This window comes from Geospiza fortis, unplaced genomic scaffold (genome assembly GCF_000277835.1).
Source record: "Geospiza fortis unplaced genomic scaffold, GeoFor_1.0 scaffold70, whole genome shotgun sequence".
Taxonomy (NCBI): Eukaryota; Metazoa; Chordata; class Aves; order Passeriformes; family Thraupidae; genus Geospiza; species Geospiza fortis.
The window spans coordinates 3,256,958-3,281,969 of NW_005054317.1; the positions used below are offsets into that span (position 1 = coordinate 3,256,958).

At 45.7% G+C, this 25,012-nt stretch overlaps 1 protein-coding gene across 1 annotated transcript in view; it reads left to right on the top strand.

The window, feature by feature from the left end:
- The window catches only part of LRIG1 (leucine rich repeats and immunoglobulin like domains 1), a gene marked incomplete at its 5' end in the record, with an annotated part of 93,937 nt that overhangs the window by 51,411 nt on the left and 17,514 nt on the right, over positions 1-25,012 (top strand). Inside the window, 6 exons of the mRNA XM_031056310.1 lie at positions 6,506-6,643; positions 7,670-7,813; positions 10,031-10,174; positions 11,355-11,498; positions 15,803-15,946; positions 20,034-20,114. Coding sequence (XP_030912170.1) covers positions 6,506-6,643; positions 7,670-7,813; positions 10,031-10,174; positions 11,355-11,498; positions 15,803-15,946; positions 20,034-20,114 — 795 coding nt within the window. The remainder of the gene's footprint in view (positions 1-6,505; positions 6,644-7,669; positions 7,814-10,030; positions 10,175-11,354; positions 11,499-15,802; positions 15,947-20,033; positions 20,115-25,012) is intronic.

Sequence of the window (25,012 nt, forward strand, 5' to 3'; positions counted from 1 at the left end):
GGTTGTTTTTAAACCCCGCTGTCTTGTCCCAGCTCTGTGTAGCTGGGGGTAATTTGCTTTGTGCTTCTCCATCCTAAACCACAAAATAGGGTGACAACATGACCTGATAAATAAAAGCCCCCTGGAATATATCTGGTTTGAAGCTGATGTACAGCAGATGAATAAATCCTCTTCATATTTTCTGCTGTAGTTGGATATAGTTGGAACAGCTCCATCAGATTGTTTCATGCGTTATTCCTTTATATGATTTTAAGTGAAAAACAGTGTGAAATGCTCATGGATTTTGTTTGCTTCATCTTAGACCTTCTTCTGAAGGAATGCTAGGGAGAGGGAAGATCTTGACTTACAGTCTTAGGTGGGGCATATAAATCTTTAAGGGAAAGTTTGGATATCCGTAAAAAATTACACGAGTGGCTTTTTTTTTCCAGTGGTTTAGGGTTTTGTGGTTTTGGGGTTTTTTTTGGGCTTTTTGGGGATGGTGTTTTTTGGTTTTCTGGGTTGGTTTGTTTTGTGTGGCTGACCCTAAAATGCAGTGGCTGGCTGGCCTGCCACTGCTCTGCTCTTGTTGTGTGTGCAGCCAGCACCTGAACAAACAGAGCTGTATCTGTGACAGCCTGGGAATCCGCCAGGATTCCTCAGGGAAGGAGTGATTCAGAGCATCTGAGAAAAGTGGGGGCTGCTTCCATGCATCCCTGCTTCCTGTCCACACAGCAACCCATGCAGCCTTGCTCTGAAAGGACAGTGGGGCACTTCCCATAAGCAAATACAGTTTTTGTGTTGGATAAAAATACACGTTCTTGTGACAGTACAGAATCTTGTGCCTCATGGATTATTCTGGAAAGGCTGATATGACAACACAAAGTGTCAGACAGCTAGTGGGGCTTTCCAGAGCCCTTGGGAAGTGTGAGGGCTCATGCACATCAGGCAGTTCAGTTTTTCTGGGAAGGTCTTATGTGAGGAACTAGGGAATGGTGTGACACAGACTTCCAGCATGTCACCTGCATGCATACTTCAGCTGCAGAGATGGCTTCACTCTACTGCAAGGCAGGCATTTCACAAGTCACAATACAGAAGAAATAGTTTTCTGGCAGAAGTCTTTGGAAGTAAAATTTGTGAGTAAAATGTTAAAACCATGTAAGAAGTTCTGCACTGGTAAATTGTTTGAACTTCGAGTCATAGCTGAAGTGCAGGTCCCAATGACATTCTTCCCCTTCCTTCTTTCCGTATGTTAATGAAAATCACTTAGGAGATCTTTGGTTACTGAATGTAAGAAGGTGACCAGGAAAAGCAGGAACATTTATGCTGTTGTTGTAAACACAAATTCATCTTCCAGATTATCGTTACCCTTCTTGCCTTGTTAGGAAAATTACTCAGGCATTGCACTCTACTCTAAAACCATGATTTTATTTATTATTTTCTGTGTTTGTGCGGTGAGTGACAGGCTAAAATCAAACAGCAAATCATATAAGGTGAAAGCTTAGGAACCCATGTCTTTGATCTTCTTCAGTGTTTCTAGAAGGATCGGTACTGGATCTCCATCTCCTCTGAGCTGAGGAGGAGGAGGGCAGGTAGTTGCAGGCATGTGTTAGTCACAGTGTGTGTGATCCATCTCTGGTTACCCTGCCTTTGATCTCCCTCCCTGTGCACAGCCAGTCTGTGACACCAAACCTTGCCTGTCCTTCTGTACCAAGCCCCATAACTCTTTCTGGCTCCAGCATTTTGTTTCTTCACTACTTTGTCACGATGGAAATCCTAACCAAACCCTGAACTTTTTAAAATCTCTCTCTTTCTAGTCCTGTGATCTCCCTCATACGCTAATTTTGAAAATGTGCTGGCATATTAATAGAACCCTGCCCGAGGTGCAGAGCCCCTCTTTAGAAGCTCAGTTTTATTTTTGATGCCTATAACAGGTGCTGGTTTAATAGTTTTGCTGTATTACAGCTTTCCTTTTTCTCTGGTGAGCCGGGCCAGATCTGTAAGCTGACACTACATGAAGGGCAGGCATGTGACTTCTGCCTGCCTTTAGCCTCACTTCACACTGAACATTTACACTGCAGCTACAGCAGCCTTAATTCAAGCTTTGTCTAAACCAGGAGGTTTTGTGCTGATTGTATTTAAATCAGCCCAAGCAAAGCCCCTCGTGCATTCCTGTCTGAGGGTCTTGCTTTGATTTTCTGCTGTCAGCTTTGGAGTGGGCAGCTGCTGGGGAGAGTGAATGTGGCTCAAACAACAAAGGAACGTTTTTGTGCTGCTCTTTGCATCCATTTCGCACGAGGAGTTTGAAGCTGAGGTATAAATTAAACTGAGTGGTGTTCTCCTTGCTTGCTGCAAAGAGGAAGGTGAATTCTTCCCCTATTAGGTCTGGTGGAAAATGTTTCACAGCCTGTTTATCAAATAAATATTCACAAAGACACTTCGAATGAGGAAACGCACCGGGATTAAAGTGTAACTTTACCTCTAAAATACAAGCTGAGATTCCTGGAAATGCTGCAAGCCTTTGACTTTGCGCCACCTGTTATTTTCCTGCCACCCCCTCCAGCTCCCTCCCGACTCAGAACAAACCCAAACAGGCTTTGGCTGTGCTGGAACGTTCTGATTGTTTTTCTCAGCGCGGCGGAGCGGAGAGCGCGCGTTGCGTTTGTTTCCTCACGGCCTTGCTTCAGCAAGGAGCTGCCTGGGGTTGATCCCAATCTCCTGTAAGCACAAGGGATCTGTGCAAAGTGCAAGGGCTGAGGGGCTGTGCTACCCTGAGGGGCTGGAGGGTGCATCCACCCAGCTCTCCTCTCCCTCTGTGGCCGGAGCTGGTGCTGACCCCAGGGTGAAGAAGTTCCTGAACAAGTGCCATGAGTACAGAGAGTGTAGAAGGGATCACTGCTGACTGCCAGCTACCTTAGCTTGGCACAGAGGTGTTCCAGGTCTGTGTTAGCTGCAGATGAGGTGTCTCTGGGAATGACGTTGGGTATGAACTTGGAAGTTCTGCTGTTTTAGCCAGATCCTCCCATATTCATAAACAAACCTAAATGGACTTGGATGGACTCCCTAGTTCCTATGATTTCTTTTTCACTTGAGCTGCTTTTGCTCCAGGTTTTTAGTCCTCAGCAAAGGCTGCATCATCCTAGCTGGATAGTCCTTTTCCATGCACATTGCAGAGCCAGAGGTAGAGAGGGGTTAAGGAACTTGCCCAAGGCAGATGAGTCTGTGCCAGAGCTGGGAATAGAAACCAAGAGACTTGGCTCCCACTCCAGGCTCTAATTGCACAATCTCACATTGAAGCCCTGTCATTGTACACTCTTGAGGTAACACTGGCTGAAGTGAGGCAGGGAAAGCTCTTTCCAGGCTCTGATACCCAAGGAGTGGGGAGAGGAAAGGATACCTGGAGGTGTTGGTTGTGCAAGCACCAATTATTTGTGCTTTAATGCCTGGTTTCAGCAATTGGTTCTAAAATCTGATCTGTCACATTTGAAGCCAACCCAGTGTGAAGTGGTTGGGAAAAATCCAGCCCTTTTCCAGTCAGTGATAAAGGGGAGAGGCAAATTCATAACATCACTGGGTTTTTTTGGTTTTTTTTCTGCAAAACTCCCTTGGGATGAACAGGGGAACAAAGGCAGGAGAGCCGAGAGGATCCAAGTAGTAACAGTAAGGGTTAAATCACATTTGGACCCTTACCAAAAGAATGAAAAATAAATTGTAATCAAGCTAGTAAAAGGTTTGTGCTATGTTGCCTTCATATCACATGCTGTGTATAGGAAAAGTCACAGGCTTTGTTTGAAGTGCAGTGCTTTGAGAGGGTGCAGTGCTTTGCAGCGAACTGTCTGACATTCCCCAGCTGGGACTGGCCCGGGATGGTGTTTGGAGCTGAGAGCTACATTTGGAGTCAGCCCATGTTTGAAGGAGAAGGGGGAGAGGGAGAGAAAGGAGCCAGTTTTTCTGCCTGTGTAAAATAAAGTATCCCTCTCATCTGCCAGCTGCAGCACATGAAAAGCGAGAGGCAAGCAGACAGAAGTCACCTGGAAACTGCGAATGCAGCTCAAACCAAATAGTTCTTTCCTGTCCTTTTCTTCCCTTCTTCAAGTCTGTCTTCTGGGATGGGTTGGGAGGTCTGGCAGGCAGGCAGAGTGGATATATGTTGAGCAACCAAAGCACAAAAATATTAATACTCCAAAAGAAAAAAAAAAAAGAAAATGAAAAAACATTGGCTTCTGAAGAGCATTTCATGTCCAAATTCACTCTGTGCTCTCAGTCCCTTGCAGACTTTGCTGCCCTGTGTAGGGATTGTCAGGTGATTTATAGATTCTCCACGTTCGTTTGTACAAGCCTTCATTTCCTGTTAATTTACAGCCAGATTCATCTCAGCTTAGATGAGATCAGAGCTGAACTCGCAGCCCCTGCTTCAGGAGAGCTCCAGAAAATGTGCTCGTGCTTTGCTTTCAGTTATGTCTGTGTTGAGGTACTTTCCTGAGTCAGGCTTGGATGCACATTTAATGGGTGCTCTTCTGAGGAGGAGAAAATTTCTGAACCTTGCGATTCTACTAATCAAGTTAATTGCAAAAAAAAAAAAAAAGTCCTAGAGGGAAAGAAATTTCCCTTGTCCTTGTTTTTAGTTAATGGAGGTCACAAAATTCTGGGTATAGTGATTTTTCCTGTATTTTAGTCTCACTGTGCTATAAATTCAGTGTACCACTGTCCTGCTGGGTGCATCAGACTTTATTCCCAGCTGTAAATGAATATTGGTCTTTTGGATCGCAGCCATGTCATTACCTTTGAAACAGTTGTGGTTGTGGAGACCTGTGTGCAGGTAACCCATGGAATAACCAGTTTGGAGACATAAATTATGACTTTCCTTTGATTTTTATTGACACCTTGTTGCATTGTATTAGCAGCTATAGTGCTGTAAAATTTGTCCTTAGTGTTTTCTGAGCCTGCACTGAATTAATTATCATTTAAACTCTTCAGTCCAAGTAGTGTTTCTGTGCCCGTTTCCCCAGCGTTGAGCAAGGGCCGTGTGCTGGCTGTTTAAAGGGTGAGTCTCCCAAAAGCAAATTGTTCTGGGGTTGCAGATTTTTCACTCTTCCTGTTGTGGACACCAGCAAAGGTTGTGGTGAAACAATCTGGTTTTAATAACAGGGAGGGTAAAGGAGCAGATCACCGTGTGGGGAGCAGCACCCTTGCCATGTGCTGCTGGCATTTTCTGTCAAAGGGAGGAGGTTTTCTTCCAAAGGGGCTTGTCTGAACCCCTGGGAGAGCCTGAAGTGGGGGTGAAGCTGGAGAAGATGGGCTCCTAAACAGCTGGAAGTGCCTGCAAAGCTGTGTCAGACATCCCTCAGTTTTTGTTTCAGAGGGCTGATGCTTTGTTAGGGGAGCTGGGATTTGCATTCAGGAGTGCTTTCACTGGCTGCTCTCCCCTCCTCTGCTCACCCAGTAGGTGTCTGGATGGATTGAGGCACAGGACTTGTCTGAACTCTCTTTACTATCTCTCATTATTCAGCAAGTTCCCAAGTGTCTGGTGAGCGTCTCTGTTTGGAGTGCCTCACTCAGAGCCTTGCCAGTAATATCAGTGACTGCTCTAAATTCACATCAGGCATGTGCTCTGCTCTTGTGACTAATGCACAATGTATTTTTTTAATTGATTACTGTTCTCTACTGACTCAGGCCACAAAGGAGTCAGAGGAAAGGACTCAGTGAGGGGGTGATTTTTACTTAGACCTTGTGGAGTACAGATGAAGTATAAAGGCATTTAACTGTTTGGTGGCTGTGGAAGCAAACTGAGGGCAGTTGGTAGGAATTTCTCTAAAGAAAAACCTTAGGTTGAATCCCTCAGGCTGTCCTGGCAGCAAACACAAGTAATCAGTGCAGGTCTGATCCTCCAGCTGGTGCTTGGGCACTGCAGAGTTGTCCTAATCCTACAGCAGGACAAAAGTAGCAAAAGATAAGGAAATGCCAGCAAGAACATTTGCAAGACTTCTTATTTCTGTGTGTTATAAATCATTGTAACAGTGCAAAGCTGGGAATTTTCAGAAGAATCCTTAGGAATTTAGAATGTTATGTAACTTTTGTTGAGTTTGTGTTTAGTTATTTGTTTCCTTCTCTGAAAGTCACATTCTCTGGATAAAGCCTTGGCATGTTGAGCCACTGATCTGCACTCCTTGCCTTTGGGATTCAGAAGCAGCCCTGCAGTCCTTGCATGTAACAAATCCAGTTTGGAAGTGCAGGCTTGTGGGAGAGCCCAGATTAATGGAAGAAAAACTGATAAGTGGAGTCAATAGTTCTGTAGAAGGAAAAAAGTGGAAGCCTACAGATACCTGTGAGCTGGCTGTAGCCAGAGGAGCAGCGAGGGGATTAGGGAATCTCTCTGGAATGGTTAAAAAGTTAAAGCTGTTAAAAAATCACCATAACTCCTGAGTGCACAAACTCAGGGCCAGCCTGGGGGCCTGCTGCAGGCTAGGATATTCATTCTGTTTTTCTGAGAGAGCTAAACAGTTCCTTTTTCTGCTGCTGACTGTTGCAGGCATCACAACAGGATCCGCAGCATTGAGGGCAGAGAGCTGCAGCCCTACGTTACCCTGGAAACGCTGGACCTGAGCTTCAATGACATCACGGAAATCCGAAACGGCTGCTTCCCACAGGGACTGCTCATCAAGGAGCTGTGAGTTCTGCTGGCTGGGAACTGCTTTTGTGGACTCACCACAGCACAGAAAAGGGCCTCAAACCTTCAGAAAACAAAGTCATGAACATAAGAAGTATGGGATTCTTTGTCAGGATTTGAAGTGCAAGGGAGAGTTAGAAGGCAGCACGTTGTCACTGTTGTCAGGTTATTTTTTGAGTGGTGTTTGGTTTCTGATGTAGCTATAAAGAATGCAGATTATTATCAAATGTGTTGCAAAGAAAAGGTATCTTTCAGGTATCCTACATCCTTCATGTGTAGGTATCTCTATAAAGAATGCAGATTGTTATTAAATGTGTTGCAAAGAAAATATATCTTTCAGGCATCCTACATCCTTCATGTGTAGGTGTCTTTACAATTGCAAACCCGTGTGCATCTAGAAGAGTGGAGAGAGAGCAACTATTTAATCATTAAAGTGGCTTTCTGAATATTGAGAACAGACATGTCTCTGATTATTTGAAGAAAATGGGGTCAAACAGAGTAACACACTCCCACAGGATGTTTGCCTGTTCAGAGAAATATGAAATAATCTGTATTTTAGGTACCTTTGAAGAGGTGGAGGCAAGTAGTCTGCCTGCATTAAAGTTTACACCCAAGTTTGTGTTCCTGCTTGCAGGAGGGTATAAGGGAGTGGTGTTGTGACTGATGTCCTGCAGAAACAGCCCCTGTGGCTCAGACTAGGATCCAAATAAAAAAGACCTCTGGGACAGATACTGAGGGGAAAATGGGGAATGAATAGCATCAGCCTGCACTGGAATAGTCTCCAGTTTCTGGCTTCCACTGCTGATTGCCTTGTTCAAGCAGGAGGATGTCAGGGAGCTCTTTGGAAGTGCCAAGCAATTCCCCACATTCATCACAGGCTCTGGGAAAGGACTTTTGTGCACCCAGAAATTCAGCTGGTTCGAAGCCATCTCTGTAGTTTCACCAGCTTGTCTGGAGACTAACTGAATGCTGATAAAAGGTAATTTCTGACAGAAACATTCATTTTTCTGCTGTGATTTATTGCAGCTACCTGGGGAGCAACAGAATCAGCACCCTGGAGCCCGGTGCCTTTGATAGCCTGTCCCGGACCCTGCTGACACTCAGGCTGAGTAAAAACAGGATCACTCAGCTTCCTGTCAAGGCCTTCAGGCTGCCCAGGCTAATTCAGCTGTGAGTACAAATGTCCACTTTAATTAAGCTCAGCCACACTTCATTGAGATAAAATGATCCTGGGGATGTGCACAGCAAATGTCACCCAGCCTCACCTACTGTGTATAAAATGTAGAATTCACTGTGCAGGAGTTCTCTGTCAGCTCCTAGGAAGGCACACTGGGAGAGGGTTTTGTCTTCTACCTCTTGGCTTTTCAGGTCATTATTTGGATCAGGTGGGGAGGGAGGGAGGAATGCTGCAGCAGACATCAGCATCTTTTGCACTTGACAAAGTGAGACAAATCCATTCCCTTGCAAGCTGCTGTCTGTGGTGCAAGAGAGGTTTGCAAGATGTTTCCATTGAGAGGGACAGAACTCAGCTGCTGTGTTAGTGCTTCAGGGCCACACAGGTATCTTTATTGGCAACAAAAAAGCAATGAGGGAAAGTTGTTAAACTGTGAGGTGATACTTGGGCAGAGAAAATTGCAGCTCAGATGAGTTAACACACACATGGTTGGTGTTCTGCCAGTGTGGGGACACACAGACATCTGCAGCTATAAACATGCTTTATGTGTAAAAAAGGGGCCACTTAATGGCACTCTTCCCTTCTGCTGCTGTTGGAGAAATGGGCCCAGCCTAAGGCTCCTTGCAATCTTTCCATCAAATTTGATAGACAAAAGATCCACCTCTGTCTGTTCACATAAAATCCACAAATGCTGCTGGAACTTGCACCTCTAAGTGTCAACCTCTTGGCTGAGAGAGAAATCCTCCAGCCAGGGTGTGCCCAAGGAGTGTGTGCATTTGTGTCTGCATGCATGCAGGATTTACAGCCAGTTTGGGATGCGATGGGGGACACAATAGGAAAAGTCTTTTGCCTCTCAGCTGGAAGTTGCTGTCCATTGAGTGAGGGCTTCTAATTCACTGTGTTTGACTGCATCATGTGCAGAACTGTAATGAAAACAGCTCAGTCTGTTTAGGAACATGGTTTGCACTGAGAGATGGAGTAATTGGTGCTCTTAATGACTGCCTCAGAGCTGGTTGTTTAACTCTGCAGATAAACATGAATGAATTGCAAGTTACCCAGATTGGTGTGTTGTAGGATTTGTGTACAGTTCTTTTTCTGGCAAAGCCTGTTTCACTAATAGCCCAGGAAGTGCAGTACCACAAGGGACTTTAGGCCTGCAAAATCTTTATTGCTTACTTGACTTTAATTATTCTCAACTTGAGCTCAAGTTCAACATTGTTTTTTTAGGCAGTTGAAAAGTAAGCTTAAAGTCTCTATGGCTTCTTCATCTTTTTCAAAACAAGTTTGGCTATTGTAACCTCCCTTTTCCTCAACACAAACACTGAATAGGGAACTATCCTCAGCTTAATCTTGTATGTGTGGAAAAGTATCAGTTTTAAAAGCTTAAGCTTCAGCTTTTAGTGAATTGTGTTGAAGTTTTCCATTGACTTAACAGAACTGGATTTTCAGCTAGTATGTCTCGGTCAAGCAATCCATAAGACTGATATAGGTTGGTAGAGTGTACTGCGATGATGTTCATATTGCTATTCAGGAAAAAGATATTGACAAAATACAGGGGTCCTTCCTCATCCAGGGAAACTCAAAAGAAATTTAATGAACCAGGCTGGAAACCTTTGTATACACAAATACCAAGACTACATTGTTATTAGAAACACTTTCACTCTTTATTAGTTTCTGATAGAAGAGAAAAAAAAAAAAAAGTGACATTTTTCAGGGGGACTGAAGGCTTTCCTTTCAGACTTGGCCATAAAGTTTCCTCTTGGGCCTGCACTTTTGGGGCACCTGCATGTTTCAGAGCACATTTTAACTGGGCAATTACAAGTCCTATAAAAACAATAGATTGTAAAGGAAATAATGCCAGTGTTTTGGTTCAAATGGTGTCTACGCTTGAGGGAGGATGGAGAGTGGGAATTGATGAGAAGGATCAGTGGTTGAAAAGAAATGCAGAGAGAGGAGGGATGAAGAGGAATTGCTGCACTGTGTAATTTCTCTGTAGTGAAAGCCTGTCCCAGGGTGAGTTTGTTTAGGAGATCACACCCAGCTGCCTTCCCTGGATAGCTCTGGGATCGAAGGTTTCCGGTGCTGTTCTGCTGTCTCCTGGGAACCACTGACACAGGAGCTGTTGGCATTGCTGTCCCCATTGTGTGCTGCACAGATGACTGGGTGAGAAAGGGCTGGGCTTTAACAAACTTGCATGGCCTTGGTGATTTCAGGGACCTGAACCGCAATCGCCTCCGCCTGATTGAAGGGCTGACGTTCCAGGGGCTGGACAGCCTGGAAGTGCTGAAACTGCAGCGCAACAACATCAGCAAACTGACTGATGGGGCTTTCTGGGGCCTGGCCAAAATGCAAGTTCTGTAAGTTGGTGCTGTCACATCCTTCTCTGTATTTTAGCAGTGACCCGTGCTGCTTCGTGTGCCCCTTTCTTTGTCCTGCACGCCCAGAGCTGCTTCAGTGGTGTTGCCACATTTCTCTTCACAGAGAAAAGCAAGGCATAATTTCTCTCAAGAATATTTTTGAGGTTCACATTCTCTGAACCTCAGAGAAAGAAAACACAATTCTTATTTTATTTGCTGTGCCTGTGTTTGTGTAAAAGTAGAATGCAATATGGAGATTGTTTATCTAAAGTAATGGTGTTTTATTTACAAGCGTGTGTGTGTGTGTGTTGGGACTGTCGTCTGACAGTCTCGAGCTTCCCTGCAGTTGTGTGCAGAGTTGAGTGCTTGGCAGTAATGTAAAATAGTGTAATAGAGTATAGAATAATACAGTATAATAAAGTAATTAATTAGCCTTCTGATAAGATGGAGTCAGATACATAATTCTCTCCCCTCCTCGGAGTGCCTACAAATTCGATGCAGCAGCTTCTCTTTAGCTTATCCACAGTTTACAAAAGCTCACTGCTTCAGCAGGTGTTCATTAAAACAGCACTGTTTTTTAAGCTGTGGCACTATTCCTTTGAAACATTGGCAGTTTGAACATTCAGCATTTATCTCAATTGGTCTTTAAATATCTGGCTTCTGCAAATTTGTTCTGGCCGATAGATGGAAACTCTTTGTTGCAGACAGCATCCTTCCACCTCATGGGATACCTGGAACCCAAGCTGGCCATTCTTGGTGATGTTTTCTTTCCATACCAGAGAATAAATTGATTAGTCATTGCAGAGAAATAGCTGAAGCTTCCAGCACCCTTGGCTTCCAGGTGTGTTGGTGAGGTCCCAGGTGATGAAGGCAGCAGGTTTCTGGGTGCTGCTGTCACACAACTGAAGCTCTGCAAATACAAACTTGAATGGGCTGCTTTAAGCCCAGCTGACTTGCAGTGGAGCTTCTCTCTGCAGTCACATCTCCTTCTGGGCATTTCCTTTGTGTGGTCTTTGAATTTCTATCTTTGTTTGACAAGAAATGCCCACACGTGCATGTGTACACGTGGGTATGTAGAAAGGTGTGTAGGAATAGCTAAAATCCCAGTTCTTTTTGGAAATGCTTCCAGCATTTGACCAGTGCTGCTTATCTGTCAATTCCTTCTGATTTTTCTCCACAGGCACCTGGAATACAACAGCCTGACAGAAGTGAACAGTGGCTCTCTCTATGGCCTTTCCTCTCTGCACCAGCTTCACCTCAGCAACAACTCCATATCCCGCATTAACCCCGATGGCTGGAGCTTCTGCCAGAAGCTGCATGAGCTGTGAGTTGGTTTCTGTTGTGTTGTGTAATGCTGGCAGGAGAGAGGGGAGTAAGGAATTTTCTCAAGGCTTACAGCTCCCACTGTATCAACCTGTAGAAATGCAGGAACTGCAGGCTCCTAAGTGATGCCCTTGTTATTTATCATGTTATGACCTTCAGAGCACCTGTGGTGCTCTGTTAAAACACATTTGTACCAGAAACAAAGGCTAGAACCCACTAAAAGTGCACAGTGCCAAAAGACCTGGAGAGTCTGTGAGCTGTGGCTTGCCAACGTTTTTAGCTAGTGAGTTACAAGACTTGTAACTTGCCATATAAGAACGGTACAGCCTGAAGGAGGCTTTGCTTTATCCTCTGTATTTACAAAGAGCAACCATGCTTTCAGTCAGCAGAGATTTGGCCCTTTCAAGGCAGTTCTTGTTTCTCTTTATCCTTCCTCTGGGGTTCAGTTGTTGAAAAGTAAATACATGGCTTTGCTCTCCTGAGGTGCTGGGGATACAGCCTGACAAGTGAAGGAAAGCCTTGCTGCTGAGGGCAGCCCCACAAGGGTGTCTTTTGGGTCTGTGGCACTGCTTAATGCCTTTTTGAAGAGGCACACAGGGATGCTTGCAGTATTTACAGAAGGTGCTGCCATCCCCTCGGTGAGACTGTGCAAAGCTTTGCTTTTTTACTTTGGTCAACTTGGCACGTGGTCAGTGGAACTGGAATTCATTCTGCTAAACATTGTCAGGGAGTCTCCTATGCACCAGAAAGCAGCATGGTAGAGCAACTTCCTGCTGCCAGAGGCCTCACTCTGCTCTCCCACTGGAGTTTGGTATCTGCCCACCCAGCTGTGAGCCTGAAACATCTGGGCTATGGGTTCAGAGATGGGTAGACCTGACACATGTAATTTCTTTAAGTTTAGAATTAACATGCTAGCCCTGTGATTTCTGTTGAACCCAAATTATTTGTTCAGATTTTGGTTATTTTTGGGGGGCACAAGGAAGTACTTTATTTTTTGTTTTAATTAAATACACACGTGATTGTGGAATTACCTAATTTTTCAAATTGCTGCAGAACTGGCCACGCCTTGCTCAATTCAGATCCTCACATGATATTTTGCTATATTAAGGCAGTGTTAATGGAGAGATCTTCAAGGCAGCAGATCAGAACTGGAACTGTGCTCTGCCTTTGGTCTGTTAAAATCTGAAGCATCAAAAAAAGGGGAACCTGCCTTTTTAAGGCACTCACAGCTGAATCCTTGGAACAGCCAAATGTGGACCACTGCACTGCACAGAACCAAATATCTGGTGCCTGTGCTGAGCTTTATTTTAGCCTGGTTAGATGGGATGGGTCAGGCCCACCTGCACCTCCCAGGGCTAATGGCAGAACTCTTTTAGGGAGAGCTGAGCTTGTCTTCTCTCCATGACTCTGTCTTGCAAACCCTCAAGGTTTACATTGGAGGTTGCTTGTGATGCTGAGTCCTTTTTGTCAGGTATGGATTAGGATCTCATCCAACAAGCAGTTCTAACAGTGAGCTGTCCTGTCTTAGAAGCAGTAATTGCAGAAACTGGGGTGCAGGATGAGGTAGATTTGGAAGATGCCTGGTGGTGTGAGGTGGTGTGAGGCACTGGGGTGTGCCTGGCCTGACAGGCAGGATTGTGCTGCAGTTTGAGGCCGTGGCTGAGATGGGAAAGGTGATTGTGTGGGAGTTAGCACAGCCCTGCAATGTCCTACAAGCTCTCTCAGGTGCTGCCTTTAGGGTAAGGCTGCTGCAGGGAGCCATCAGATCTCAAACTGAAACTCCTGTAGGAGGGGTCTGTGCTGAAATGCCAGGGTGAGCAAAGGAAGCCGTGGATACGTCCAGACTGACTCGTGCACTTTGGTAGTGGTTTCATTCCTGATTTAAAGATCCTTGCTCACCTCCACTGTTGCTAAATCTGCTGGGTTTCAGTTACCAGAAAACACTGTGGTTGTACAGGAATGAATTTCAAAGTCTTCTAAGGAGGGAGTTGATCATCTGAAGGAGGAGTTCTCTCTCATTCAGTTGCCGGGACAAAATGTGAACCCAAGGCTCTGGGCTGATGTAAGAGCTGACAAGGAAAGAAAGCTCTTGCCTTGTTCTGAGCATGAGAAAGGGCTGATTGTATTCACCAGTCAGGTGCTAGAGCATCAGCATCATGGAAAAAACCACAGTGGGAGCAGAGGATTTCATCAGAGGTAAATGGTGACTTGGCTGCTGGGTCCTTCCTTCCCTTTTTACCTGTGGCTTGGTCAGGGGGAGTGAAGTGTGTTAGAGGTACCTGGTCCAGATCAGGCTGGCAGCAGGAGCTCCAGTTGCACAACAGGGTTCTGGTTAACCCCTTTCTGCACCAATTTGGATGGTGCTCAAAATCTCCTACTTCTGGCCAGGCTGGAAGGGCTGTGGAGACAAACATTGCCATTTATTCATGCCAGTGATTTCTCACTGGTAGAGATGCCAGGCTTGGGGAAGCAGCAGACATCTGTTGGCTTCTCTCAACCACATAACCCACACTGCTGAGCTGAGGGGGGAAACCTGATGTTTGGCAAATTGGCCTGTCCTGGGGCAGGAAGCAGAGCCCTGGCAAGCTGAAGAAGCCACTGCCAGGTCCAGTAGCTCCTGAAACTTTCCATGTGTGACACCAGTGGGAGTCACCACGTCCTGCTGCTGTCTGTCCATCTTGGGGTGACATCCAAACAAACAGAGGGAACATGCCTTCACCAGTTGTGGCAGGAACTCTTATGAGTGGAATCAAAAGGAACTATTTATTTTCTCAGCCAGGTTTAGGATTACTTTTGAACAATTTTTTTTTAAAGCCAAATTCTTTAATAGCAGGTGAGGACATAATTTTGACCAGATGCCAATTCTTCATAACGAACACTATAGCTTCTTTAGGAATGAAAGTATGTTGTCCCATACCTTCAAACTCATTAATCTTTGCTGAATTTTTTCCAGAGCTTGCCCTCTGCCCACTCACACAGCTAAAAGGTAGACAGCCCCTTTGCCAAGTAAATGACACTCTCAGTGCTCTGGAGTATGTGTCTGTTTGGACTTTGGTTTTGGCTTTGGTTTTGGTTTTGGCTTTGCATGAATTTCATGCAAGCCCTAGACACATTTTTAAGCAGACTCATTAACAGTGCTAGAAGAGGAATTTGGAGGTTTAGAACTCAGTGAATTTTTTTTTTGCTTGTCTGTGCAGTGAAGAATTTCAGTGCTTGTTCAAAGCTGTTTCACTTTTTCAAAAAAGTTGAGCAGCTCAAACCCTCACATCTTTTGAAGTGAGCAGCACTCCCAGGTCACCAAGAAGGTGGTTGTGAAAATCTGGTGCCTGCTGCTGTTCTCATTTGAGAATCCAGGCTGGCCTTCCACAGCAGGGCTTTATTCTGGATGGAAGGTGGTTCCACAGATCCCAAAGCTTGCCCTCAGTGTCACATCTCCAAAGCCTCATCTTGCTGGGCAAGCAAAGCTGCTGCCTTCCTGCCAGCTTCCAAATGCAACAGGAGCAGTGCTTAAATAAAAAACCTCCCAGACCAGAGATAATGCAGGCAAGGGGAGGAGATAGATGGAAAACTAGGAAAAAAAACCCCAACCCTCCAATAGTCTTTTGTAAGTGGAGAGGATTTAAGGCAAACTATGCTCCTTACAAAGGGGAGTGGGAGGAAGGAAAGGTGGCTGGTTTACAACAGACACCTCCTTTCTGTGGGTGAAAGGAAGCATTCAATTGCCTTGTGGTGAAATGCTTTTGGCTCTGGACTGGGGTGGAGCCCAGGCACCCACACCCAGAGCCTGGGGCTGGCTGTGCACAAGTGCAGAATGATAAGGCACCTCCTGAGCACAGCAGCCTGCCAAGAGCCTGTGTGAGCTCCAAAATCCATCAGTGTGACATCACTCTGCACCTCACAGGGCGTGGGCAGCAGGGCCTGCTGCTCCTGTGAGCCTCGGAGGGGATTGAGCACAGCCAAGGCTGCCAGACCCTCGCCCAGCTGCAGGGGAGCATGGGGAGCTCTCCCTGCTGCAGCTGACAGAGTCTGTGTGCTGGGTGATTGCTCTCAGTCACTCCTGGGGCAGCCTCTCTCTGTAGCCTGCACAGAAAATTGCCCCAGAGCTGGGTACCAGCTGCCTCCTGCTGCTTGTTGTTCCCCATGGGGCTTTTGGGGCAATACCTGCAATCAATCTTATTTCCTCACCCCCCCAGTGCATCCCCTCGTGTCAGGTGCCTGTGGGAGGCAGGCACTGCTTGGCACAGAGGAGTTTGGAAAACACCAGGTGGATTGACAAGAGCTGTTGTTGCATTTTTTCCCCCTCAGGATTCTCTCCTACAACAACCTGACCAGGCTGGATGAGGGAAGCCTGGCAGACCTCGGGGGGCTGCACGTGCTGAGGCTGAGCCACAATTCCATCAACCACATTGCAGAAGGAGCTTTCAGGGGACTCAAAAACCTCCGTGTCCTGTAAGTTGCTCTCAGCTTTTGTCAGACCACACCCATGTTCCCTCCCTCCACAGGTTGTGTTCTGCCACATGGTTCTGCTTTGAAGATGCTTTGGGTGCCCATGTCTGGCAGATTCAGGTTCCTGAAGCCACCTCAGCTGACCAAAAATCCCTGAGGTCTCATTCCTGCAGCTAATAGCAGTATTTCTCTTGCTATCACATTGACTTTAATTGAAATTCTTAGAAAAGCTTGGTTTCTTTTGGGTCATTCTGCGCTCAGGAGGAGCAGGGAATGATTCCTTCTACTGACAAAACTGGAAATTTGCATATCCTCTTAAATGTGCTATTGAACACTTCTGTGTTTTTAAACTGACTATTAAATATAAAATTATGATTAAGTATAAAATTATTATTAAATATAAAAGTATGATTATATATAAAATAATTATTATCATAAGATGATGTTAAGAAAAAAAAACGATGGCAAAACAAAGAAATGTAGAGGTTGGGCTTGAGATTTGACTGTACCAGAAGTGTAACAACGCATGAAGCTTCACCCAGCCTTCAGTCCAGTCATGGAAATAAGAAGCTTTTGCAGGTACCATGCAAGTAAGCAGAAATCTTTAATGCACTTGAGCCCATGTAACATTCTGTGCTCTGATTTTTATGGGAAACCCTGAAAAACCAAAAAGTTGCCAAGGGCAGTTTCATGTGCCCTAGTACTGAATTGCAGAAATGATCCATCCAATGCTGGCTGTTGCCATTTACCACAGACTTTTATTTTAAAACCACTGACACAATAAAATACCTGGAAATGTGATACTGGAAATGAGCTTTCCTAGTCCAAAAAGCAACTTGTAAGGTTTTAGGAGCAGTAGAGCCCATGAGACAGATCAGTGTGGCCTCCTGTGGGGTGCACTTGTGTTGTATTTGTGGGACCCCCGATGAGGGAAGGAAGGAAGGAAGGAATGATGAATTTGACTCCATATTCTTAGAAGGCTAATTTATTGTTTTGTGATCTATATTATATTAAAGAATGCTATACTAAACTATACTAAAGAATAGAGAAAGGATACAGACAGAAGGTTAAAAAGATAATAATGAAAACTCATGACTCTCCTCAGAGTCTGACACAGCTTGGCTCCAGTTGGCCATTGAGTTAAAACAATTCACATGAAACCAATGAAACACAGTCACCTGTTGGTAAACAATGTCTAAACACATTCTAAAGCAGCAAAACACAGGAGAAGCAATCAGATAATTATTGTTTTCCTTTTTCTCTGAGACTTCTCAACTTCCCAGGAGAAGAATCCTGGGCAAAGAGATTTTTTTCAGAAAATGTGACAGTGACACAGTTGCAGCATTGTACCATTGCACACCGAGAGCTGTGTGAGACTGAGGTACATCTGGGCTTGTCTTATGAGCATCAGAAGATGGGGATGCAGTTCCATTCCTGCAGCTGTGTTCTGTCTCCTCACTGGAACCTGCAGGGCTGCTGCCTGCTCTCCCTGGGAGCTGCAGGCTCAGCACCTTCATCTGGCACACCACACAGTTCTCACAGCCCTTGTGACAGCACCAGACACGTTCCCAGGCTGGTTGGGTTCAGCAAACTGATTTAGTTCTTCCTTCCAAAGAAAAAAACCACACTTTGATACTTTTATTCCTCTTGAGAAGCCCATTGTGGCCTGAGTCATTAAAAGGAAATGGGAACAGAAAAATCTCCCCTCTTTACAGTACTTTTTGCATCTTACTCTTTTCTTTATTGAAGTTCATAGTGAAGGAAGTGGCTGGAAAGTGAGTTTGGGTTTTGTTTGCTTTTTTTAAACTTAAGCCAAAGCCTTTCAGGCCCTGGGCATTGAGAAGGGACCTCTCTGAGGCAGCTGTCAAGACCGGAACTAAAGGTTTCCAAAGAAAAATGGAGGGGAAGGGAAACTGCTCCTTCTCTTTGCTCTGCACTGAATGTGGAGCCTCTTTTATGTCCAGGGCAGAGGGGGGGAGGTGGAGTGTGTGAGCGAGCTCTAATTTAATAAAGAGAAAGGCCTATTGGGTCCTGCACCTGGTGAAAAAGAGCTGAGCATGCTTTAATTATGGGCTATTGTTGGGGAGCCTTTGGTGGGTGTGAAACTGCTGAAATGTGGAGCTATTCAAATAGAGGTCAGGCCCGGAGACCTCTGAGCACAATGATTAACAAGGCTGCGAGCATTCAGGCTCAGCCAGCCAGAAAGAATAGGAAATTGGCAACAGGGGCTGGGAGAGGAGTTGGGATACAAAGAGAGCTGGGCCAAAATACCCCACTCTTTTTTTCTCCCTCTCTCTATTTTCACTCATTTGTTAAAAAGGTTTTTTATTCCTCCTTTCTACTACTAAACCTTTGAGTTGCCACTGGATGAACAAGCAATACCATTTTCCTTCCCTTTTTCAAGAAAGCACAATGTGTGGCAGTCAATTAATAAAAGTGTGTGTCAGAGCTCCTACAGGCTGTTCCCACTTGTCTGTCTCTGCTATGGGAAAGGCTTTGCTGCTCCAAAGACCAGTAGCCCGTGGTGAAACTGAAGAGGAGAAATGTCTGAGAAGGGATTTTCCCTTAAAAAACAAACAGAACAAGGGACATGGGCTTGGCAAGCCTAGGGAAAATGTAGAAAGTGAGCTCCAGGAGGATGGATTTGCTCCTGTCCGCTAGGATGGTGCTGGAAATGCCAGCACATCAAAGCATTCTCCTGGACCCATCTCTTTGGCCACCACAGCATTCTGTGTGCCCACACCCCACGGGGATGTGGAGGTTTTGTTCATGCCTTTGGCACAGAGCAGCCCACAGATCACCCTGACACCCACAGTGATGCTGGCTAGGGCCAGGGCTCTCCGGGGATGTGAGATTCAGGTCTCAGACTTAAGCCAGCTGAGAAACAGGAATTGTGGCTTTTGGCCATCTCCCTTCACATCTCTAGTTCACCCCAAAGCAGAGAAAGGAGCAAAGACTGAGCCAGCTGAGGGAAAAGCATTCTTATATCGAAACTGGGCTGTCTTTTATATTTGTTTTCCCTTCCTGTGAGTTATTGTGTATTTGTGCTGCCCAGAAGCCACACTGTGTTGCCTGTGCCTGGAGTGTTGCAAAATGCAGGGGGACTTGTTTTTTCTTTATTTGGTCTTCATATTTTTTTATCTGGAAACGTTCTGATAATCATCTTCAAAAGGTGTGAAAGGAGTACCTGAGGGGGCTCAGGGGTTATCTGGATGGTGAAGTTTGCTTTGGTGCTGTGTTTTGCCAGGTTTTAAATCTGTGATGTAACAAAACCAACAAAGCCTATTTAGTTTTTCTTTCTTTTTACTTAACATTGGAAATGATGAATTTCTGTCTGTGTTGCTGGGTATTCATTGCTAGCTGGATTTAAAAGCTGGGAGGGAAAGATTTCTAAACAGTCTGTTTAAACAGCTTTTGTGGATCTCTGTGTTTGTTCTGTGTGCTTGTTTTTCTTCAGACTTCTTTGACTCTTGTAATTGATGGTCAATTTGAAAGCCAAAAGAAGCTAACTCTGAAAAAGGAGTTCTTGTTTTTTTTTTTTCAAATGGTTATACAGAGTTAGGCTGGTGTAGTGATGCTGACACTTTCCTTTGTTGAGTTTTCAAGTTCATTGCCAGAAAAAATGCAGCTTTGTAGAAAATACACCAAATGCAGCTTTGTAGAAAATACACCAAATCATCTTCCTAAGATTCAGCTATAGACAAATATATACACTGGAATACCCAAAGTGATCTTCTTTCATGGTAGTAGCATTTAAGGACAGCTGTTTCTTTCAGTTTAATTTTGGCACTTTATTTTCATTTTCCTCCTGTTTGGATGTGCAGAACTAGAAAAAGACAGAAACCTGCTTGGTAAAAAGTAGCTGTCTTAGACGGTTTCAGCTAGGAACAAGCCAGAGCTTTGGAATGCACCATTCCAGGGCAGGAGAAGTGATTGGTGCTGCTTTGCTGCAGGACTCTGCATTTTCTGATAACTGTCAGGAGAAAATGGGACCCTCTCATGTGGCACTCTCCAGCTGCCTCCACTTGTTTGTAACAGTGACACTGGGGCTGAGGTGCTGATTCTGAGCTCTCTCTTGTCCTCTCCCCAGGGAACTGGACCACAACGACATCTCAGGCACAATAGAAGATACCAATGGAGCCTTCACAGGCCTGGAAAACCTGAGCAAGCTGTGAGTATCCCTGGGCTTGGATTCTGCGAGCCAGTTTTGTTGTGTGCCTGTGTGGGGCTGGGTCTGTGCCTTTTTATGCAGCCTGCCTTACCTTGGAACAAGAGAAAAAACAACAGAAAAGCTGAGCTGTGGTAGTTTTGCAGGCTCACTGCAAGGGTGCAAACATGGTTTTCAAGCAGGTATGGGGCAATTATTTCCTTTCTAAATGGTGAGCAGACAGTGCCACACACTGCAGTTCAGACACAGAGAGGAATTTAGGCTGTTTTCAAGGATAAAGCTCAGCACAACCATTCCTCACTTCTAAAAGCAAACAAGCAACAAAAACGACCCCTTGCAGTCTGCAGCGAGGCACTGATTGATGCAGCAAATAACAATAAACAGAAGAGAAAAATCTCCCCACTTCCTGCTACAGCAGAGGATTGAAACAGGATTCCTTTCTGTGGGATACTCTTTCTGAGAGTGATCTTTTGGGCTCAGTTCCATGTGCAGTGACAATAAAAGGCACCATGGGGCACAGGCTCTTGAAGAGATAAAAAGGCTCCCGAGGCAAGCATGCGCCTTGCAAATGTTTATGGCTTGCTTGGCCTTGGCCAGGATTTTCACATTGCTCTCTGCAATCCCTGTCCCATTTGAAACAGGGGGATATAAATCAGCCCTGTCACAGGAGCCTCTGATGGCTTGTGACAAATCAAGAGTCTCTAATCATTACCTCTTGCCTTTGTGGAAGTTCCCAGTGCCCCCCCTGTGCCGCTGTCTGTGCTGCTGGGATGGCACAGCCAGGGGTGCAGTAAAAGCACCTCGATGGAGAGCAGATGGCTGCAATGAATCCTGGCAGGAGGAGGGACATGGTCACGCTCTCATCTGAGACTCCTGGGGGAGAGGGACAGGCAGGGATTGTGGGGAGGCAGTGCTCAGAGGGGACAAATCTGGAATCACAGGCAGAGAGGGCATTTCATTGCTGCTGAGGGGAGTCACTGGGTCCACGCAGAGGGGACCAAGCTGCAGCTGCAAGTAAAGTGGGGCAGAAGGCAGAGCAGGATTTAAGGACAGGGGGAGCCAGGCTGGGAAGCCGAGGCAGTGTGGGGGTGAGAGAGAAGTGAGTAAGAACTGCTGTGCATGCAGAGTCAGGGAATCTTCCCATGACTGCCAGAAAAGAGGCAGAGGAGCAGATGTGGTGGGTAGAAGAGTTCTTGGCTGCCTGACTGAAGTGTTTGGTTTGTCTGAAGAAACCAGTGAGAGCATGTGAGCAGCTGGAAGGGTGATGGGAGCAGAGACTCTGTCCAGTGGGATTTGCAGGCTGTAAGGATTATGAGTCTGTAGTGCTGCTTTGACAGGGAGAGAAGGAAAGGAGCAGAGAGAGCTGTCCTGGTGGTGCATCCCTCCAACAGGGCCACTGGCATGGGAGCAAAACTAGTGGTCCCCAGTGATTAGGATATGTTAGAAATGCTGGGTGCAGATAACAGGAGGGTGGTGAAAAACCCAGAGGGGACAGCATGGAAGGAAAGAGCTCAGCAAAAGGATTGCCTTGGAAAGCAGGAGCAGTGAGCCCTGATGAGCTGTGGGGGTCAGGCAGAGGCCAGGAGGAGCAGCAGGGAGCAGGAGGAGGAAGGAGGGGAGCAGGGGCAGCCTGTGGGGTTTTGTGCTGGCAGGCTCTGGGCAGAGCAGCTGTTGCTGTCCCCTGTGAAATGCCCTGGCCTGATGTTCATCACCCAGCACAAGGAGCACCTCCAGAAAATGGAGCTTGGGCTGCTGGTAGCCAAGGATGCACTGAGGGCTTGTGCAAGTCTAAGGGAGCTTGGTTTATGTCTTTATTGTCTTTATTTCCTTTGTTGACTGATGCCTGTCGCTGCTCATGGACTCGGGCCAGCTCTGAGGCTGGCTGAGGGATGTGTGCAGGGAAGGTTTGTGCAGGGGATTGCAGCACATTTCTGAGCAAGTGGATCAGGTTGGTTTGGGGCAGACAGGAGTGGTTTAATTACCTGCTGTGGGACAGACAGCTTGCTGGGATTGTTCACTGTGAGCCAGCCTGTAAAGCTAAAAAACGCTCAGAACATGAAATTATTTTATTATTATTTCTTTCTGAGGCATTTTGAGAATACTTGTGAATGATCACTTCTAAAGGGATCCCCTCAGAACTGTTTTAGCTTATCAGCACATAAATCCCAAACTGGTGATTTCTAAGGCTGAAGTGAGTATCAGGATTTTTTTGTAAATAAAAGATCAGCCCTCTCAGCAAACATTTCACTGTGTGATTTAGGGCCTGTGTTTAAACCGTCAGCCTCTTTAAATGCATTAGCATACAAAAAATAAATGGGCACTTCAGAGGAGAACTTCCAATGAATTAATAATCACCTCAGTTCTGTGGAGATTGCCTTAAAAGCCCTTCCCCTTTGATCTGGCACAGATTAGCCTCTGAAAGGATTTAGCACAGAGAGGGTTGTTCGCTGACATCAAGGTGTTAAACAGAGATGGAGAGGCCACTCACTTTAGCCTTCCCTGAATTATATATGAAGCTCTCCAGGATGGAGAGCACAGGCCTAAATTAAAATGTTGCTTGAAGAAAGAGGGAGTTGAGAAGCACTGGAGCATAAAAAGCACCGGTGGAATCACTGTGGAGCAAGGAGGTTCCTAATTATTCAAGCTGCTAAATGTAACCAGCTTTGTGATGGCTCACTCAGCGAGATCTTCCTGCAGGTGCAAAACTGGCTGGAGGAGAAAAGGCTGCAATGAATTGTGTGCTTGGCATGTAATTACACTGGTGCAGTCTCCAGGAGAGCTTGTGCTTGGCTCTGCCCCTGGAGGAGGTTCAGGCCAGCAGTGGGATGGCTGATTGTGGCTGTGTTCTGCTGCCTTCACATTCCAGCCTTCACAGCCCTTTGATGGGGGCCTCTAGGTTCAAACTCTCAGATTTGTAGAGGCACTTAATGGAAATTAGTTGCAAGGAGTAATGAGTTTGCTGAGGCCTGACTTGTTATGTGTGTTAGGTATTTCTCATGGCCAGGCACTGAGCTGTGTGCGCCTTCACAAGTGCTGTAGTTGTGTATTCCCTTCCCCAGATGCACTCCTTATCTCTGCACAGATAACTCAACAGATATCAGCAGTATCTCCAATTTTCAAAGACCAAAATCCACTGAACAGTAATAGAAATCTGCAGCTATCAAACCCAAGTTCAACATAATCTTTTCAGCAGCACTTGCCCATCTAACTTCCATTAGAATCATAAAGGTTGGAAAAGATCTTTAGGGTCATCAAGGCCAACCATTAACCTAGCACCATCACCATGTCCTGAAGTGCCACATCCACATGTTTTTGAACAATTCCAAGGATGGTGACTCTGCCACTTCCCTGGGCAGTCTGTTCAATGCTTACAACCCTTTCTCTGAAGAAATTTTTCCTGAAATCTAATCTAAACCTCCCCTGGCACATCTTGAGGCCATTTCCTTTAGTCCTTATTTTATCCTTACCTTGTCCTTAGAGCACATTTATTAGGAATATGGCTGCAGAAATCAGTGTGTATGGATGCAGCCATTTGACCAGAGTTTACATACAGTAAATTATTTACTCTATTAATCATTCTAATGGATTTCTCAAAGCCTTCATTAATGCAACATCCCTTTTACCAAATGATGGCACACATGATTGCACACATCCTTTGGTGCTGGGAGTATTTGAGACTGGGCTTTCCTAGAGCCACCATATAACCAAATTATCCTGACATTTGAAAAGTGCTTTGTGGAAAGCCTTGACAAGTTCTTGGAAATGTATTTGCTCATGGAATGGCTGCACATGCTCCATCTTGTACTCCTTTCCCTGGCCAGTGAGCAAGCAGTGGGGCCATCACAGCCGTAAGTCTTTTTGGGGTGCAGATAAGGCCTTCACACCCTATACTGAAGGGCAGCACTTGAATGAAAACTCAAAATCAAATGCAGCACCAGATGTGCCCTTTTTCCACCTGAGGTGTGGGTGATGGCTTGCCCTGGACACCACGTGGTGATAACAGAGGCACCTGGAGGATGAACCTGGGAGGGAGGCTGGGGAAGGAAGCAGTTCCTCACTGATGACACTCGTTGATGTTTCATTAAGACAGGTGAGGGCACTATCCATTTGGCACAAACCCTGGTCAATGTTTATGGAGAGCTGTTGCTCTGGAGATGGCAGCTGGGCTGGGATCCCTCCAGCTGGCTGTTTCCTGGTGATAGCCCCTCATGCCACTGCTGATTCAGAGGAATGCTCTCCAGTCACAGATGCAAACAAACCCATTCCTCAGCTCTGTACATTACCTGTTCTGCCTTTTGCTCCTTGAAATTATCCCTTGGCTGTGATCTGTTGCGTGGTGTTGCTCTGCTGTTGTATTTAACAATGAGGAATGAGCAGTGCCTGCAGTCAGCTGCTGTGTGACTGTGCAGCCCAGGGCAGCCCTCAGCTCTGTGTGCTGATGGCTGCTCAGGCCAAGCACCAGGGGATAAATCACCACTCTTCTTCCTGTCTGGGAAGAAGTCAGAAATGAAAAGTTTGTGGGGAGAAACCAATATCTTGTTAAACTGTCACTGCACTTAATCCTGTCCACAGCCAGCCTGTGAAGAACAGAGGGGACCTTCTGTTACTCAGCAAGCTGGTTCCCAAGCACAGGAGCAAACCTGCCTTTTTGCATGATATGGCACATTCCCTTCTGTGCTGTCATCACTATTAAATTCAAATACAGATAAAAGGATTTCATTTCAGGAGCAGGAAAGCAAGTGTGCTTCAGCCCTCTTAATCTCTGTGCAGTTCAGATTTCCTGGGACTTACACTGAATGTGTATATCAGATAAAGCCACACTAATTGTGTTCCTTTTTTTTTTTTTTGCCTCCCTCTCCCCATTTTCTTTCTGTTTATCTGGCACTGGATGTTTGGAAACT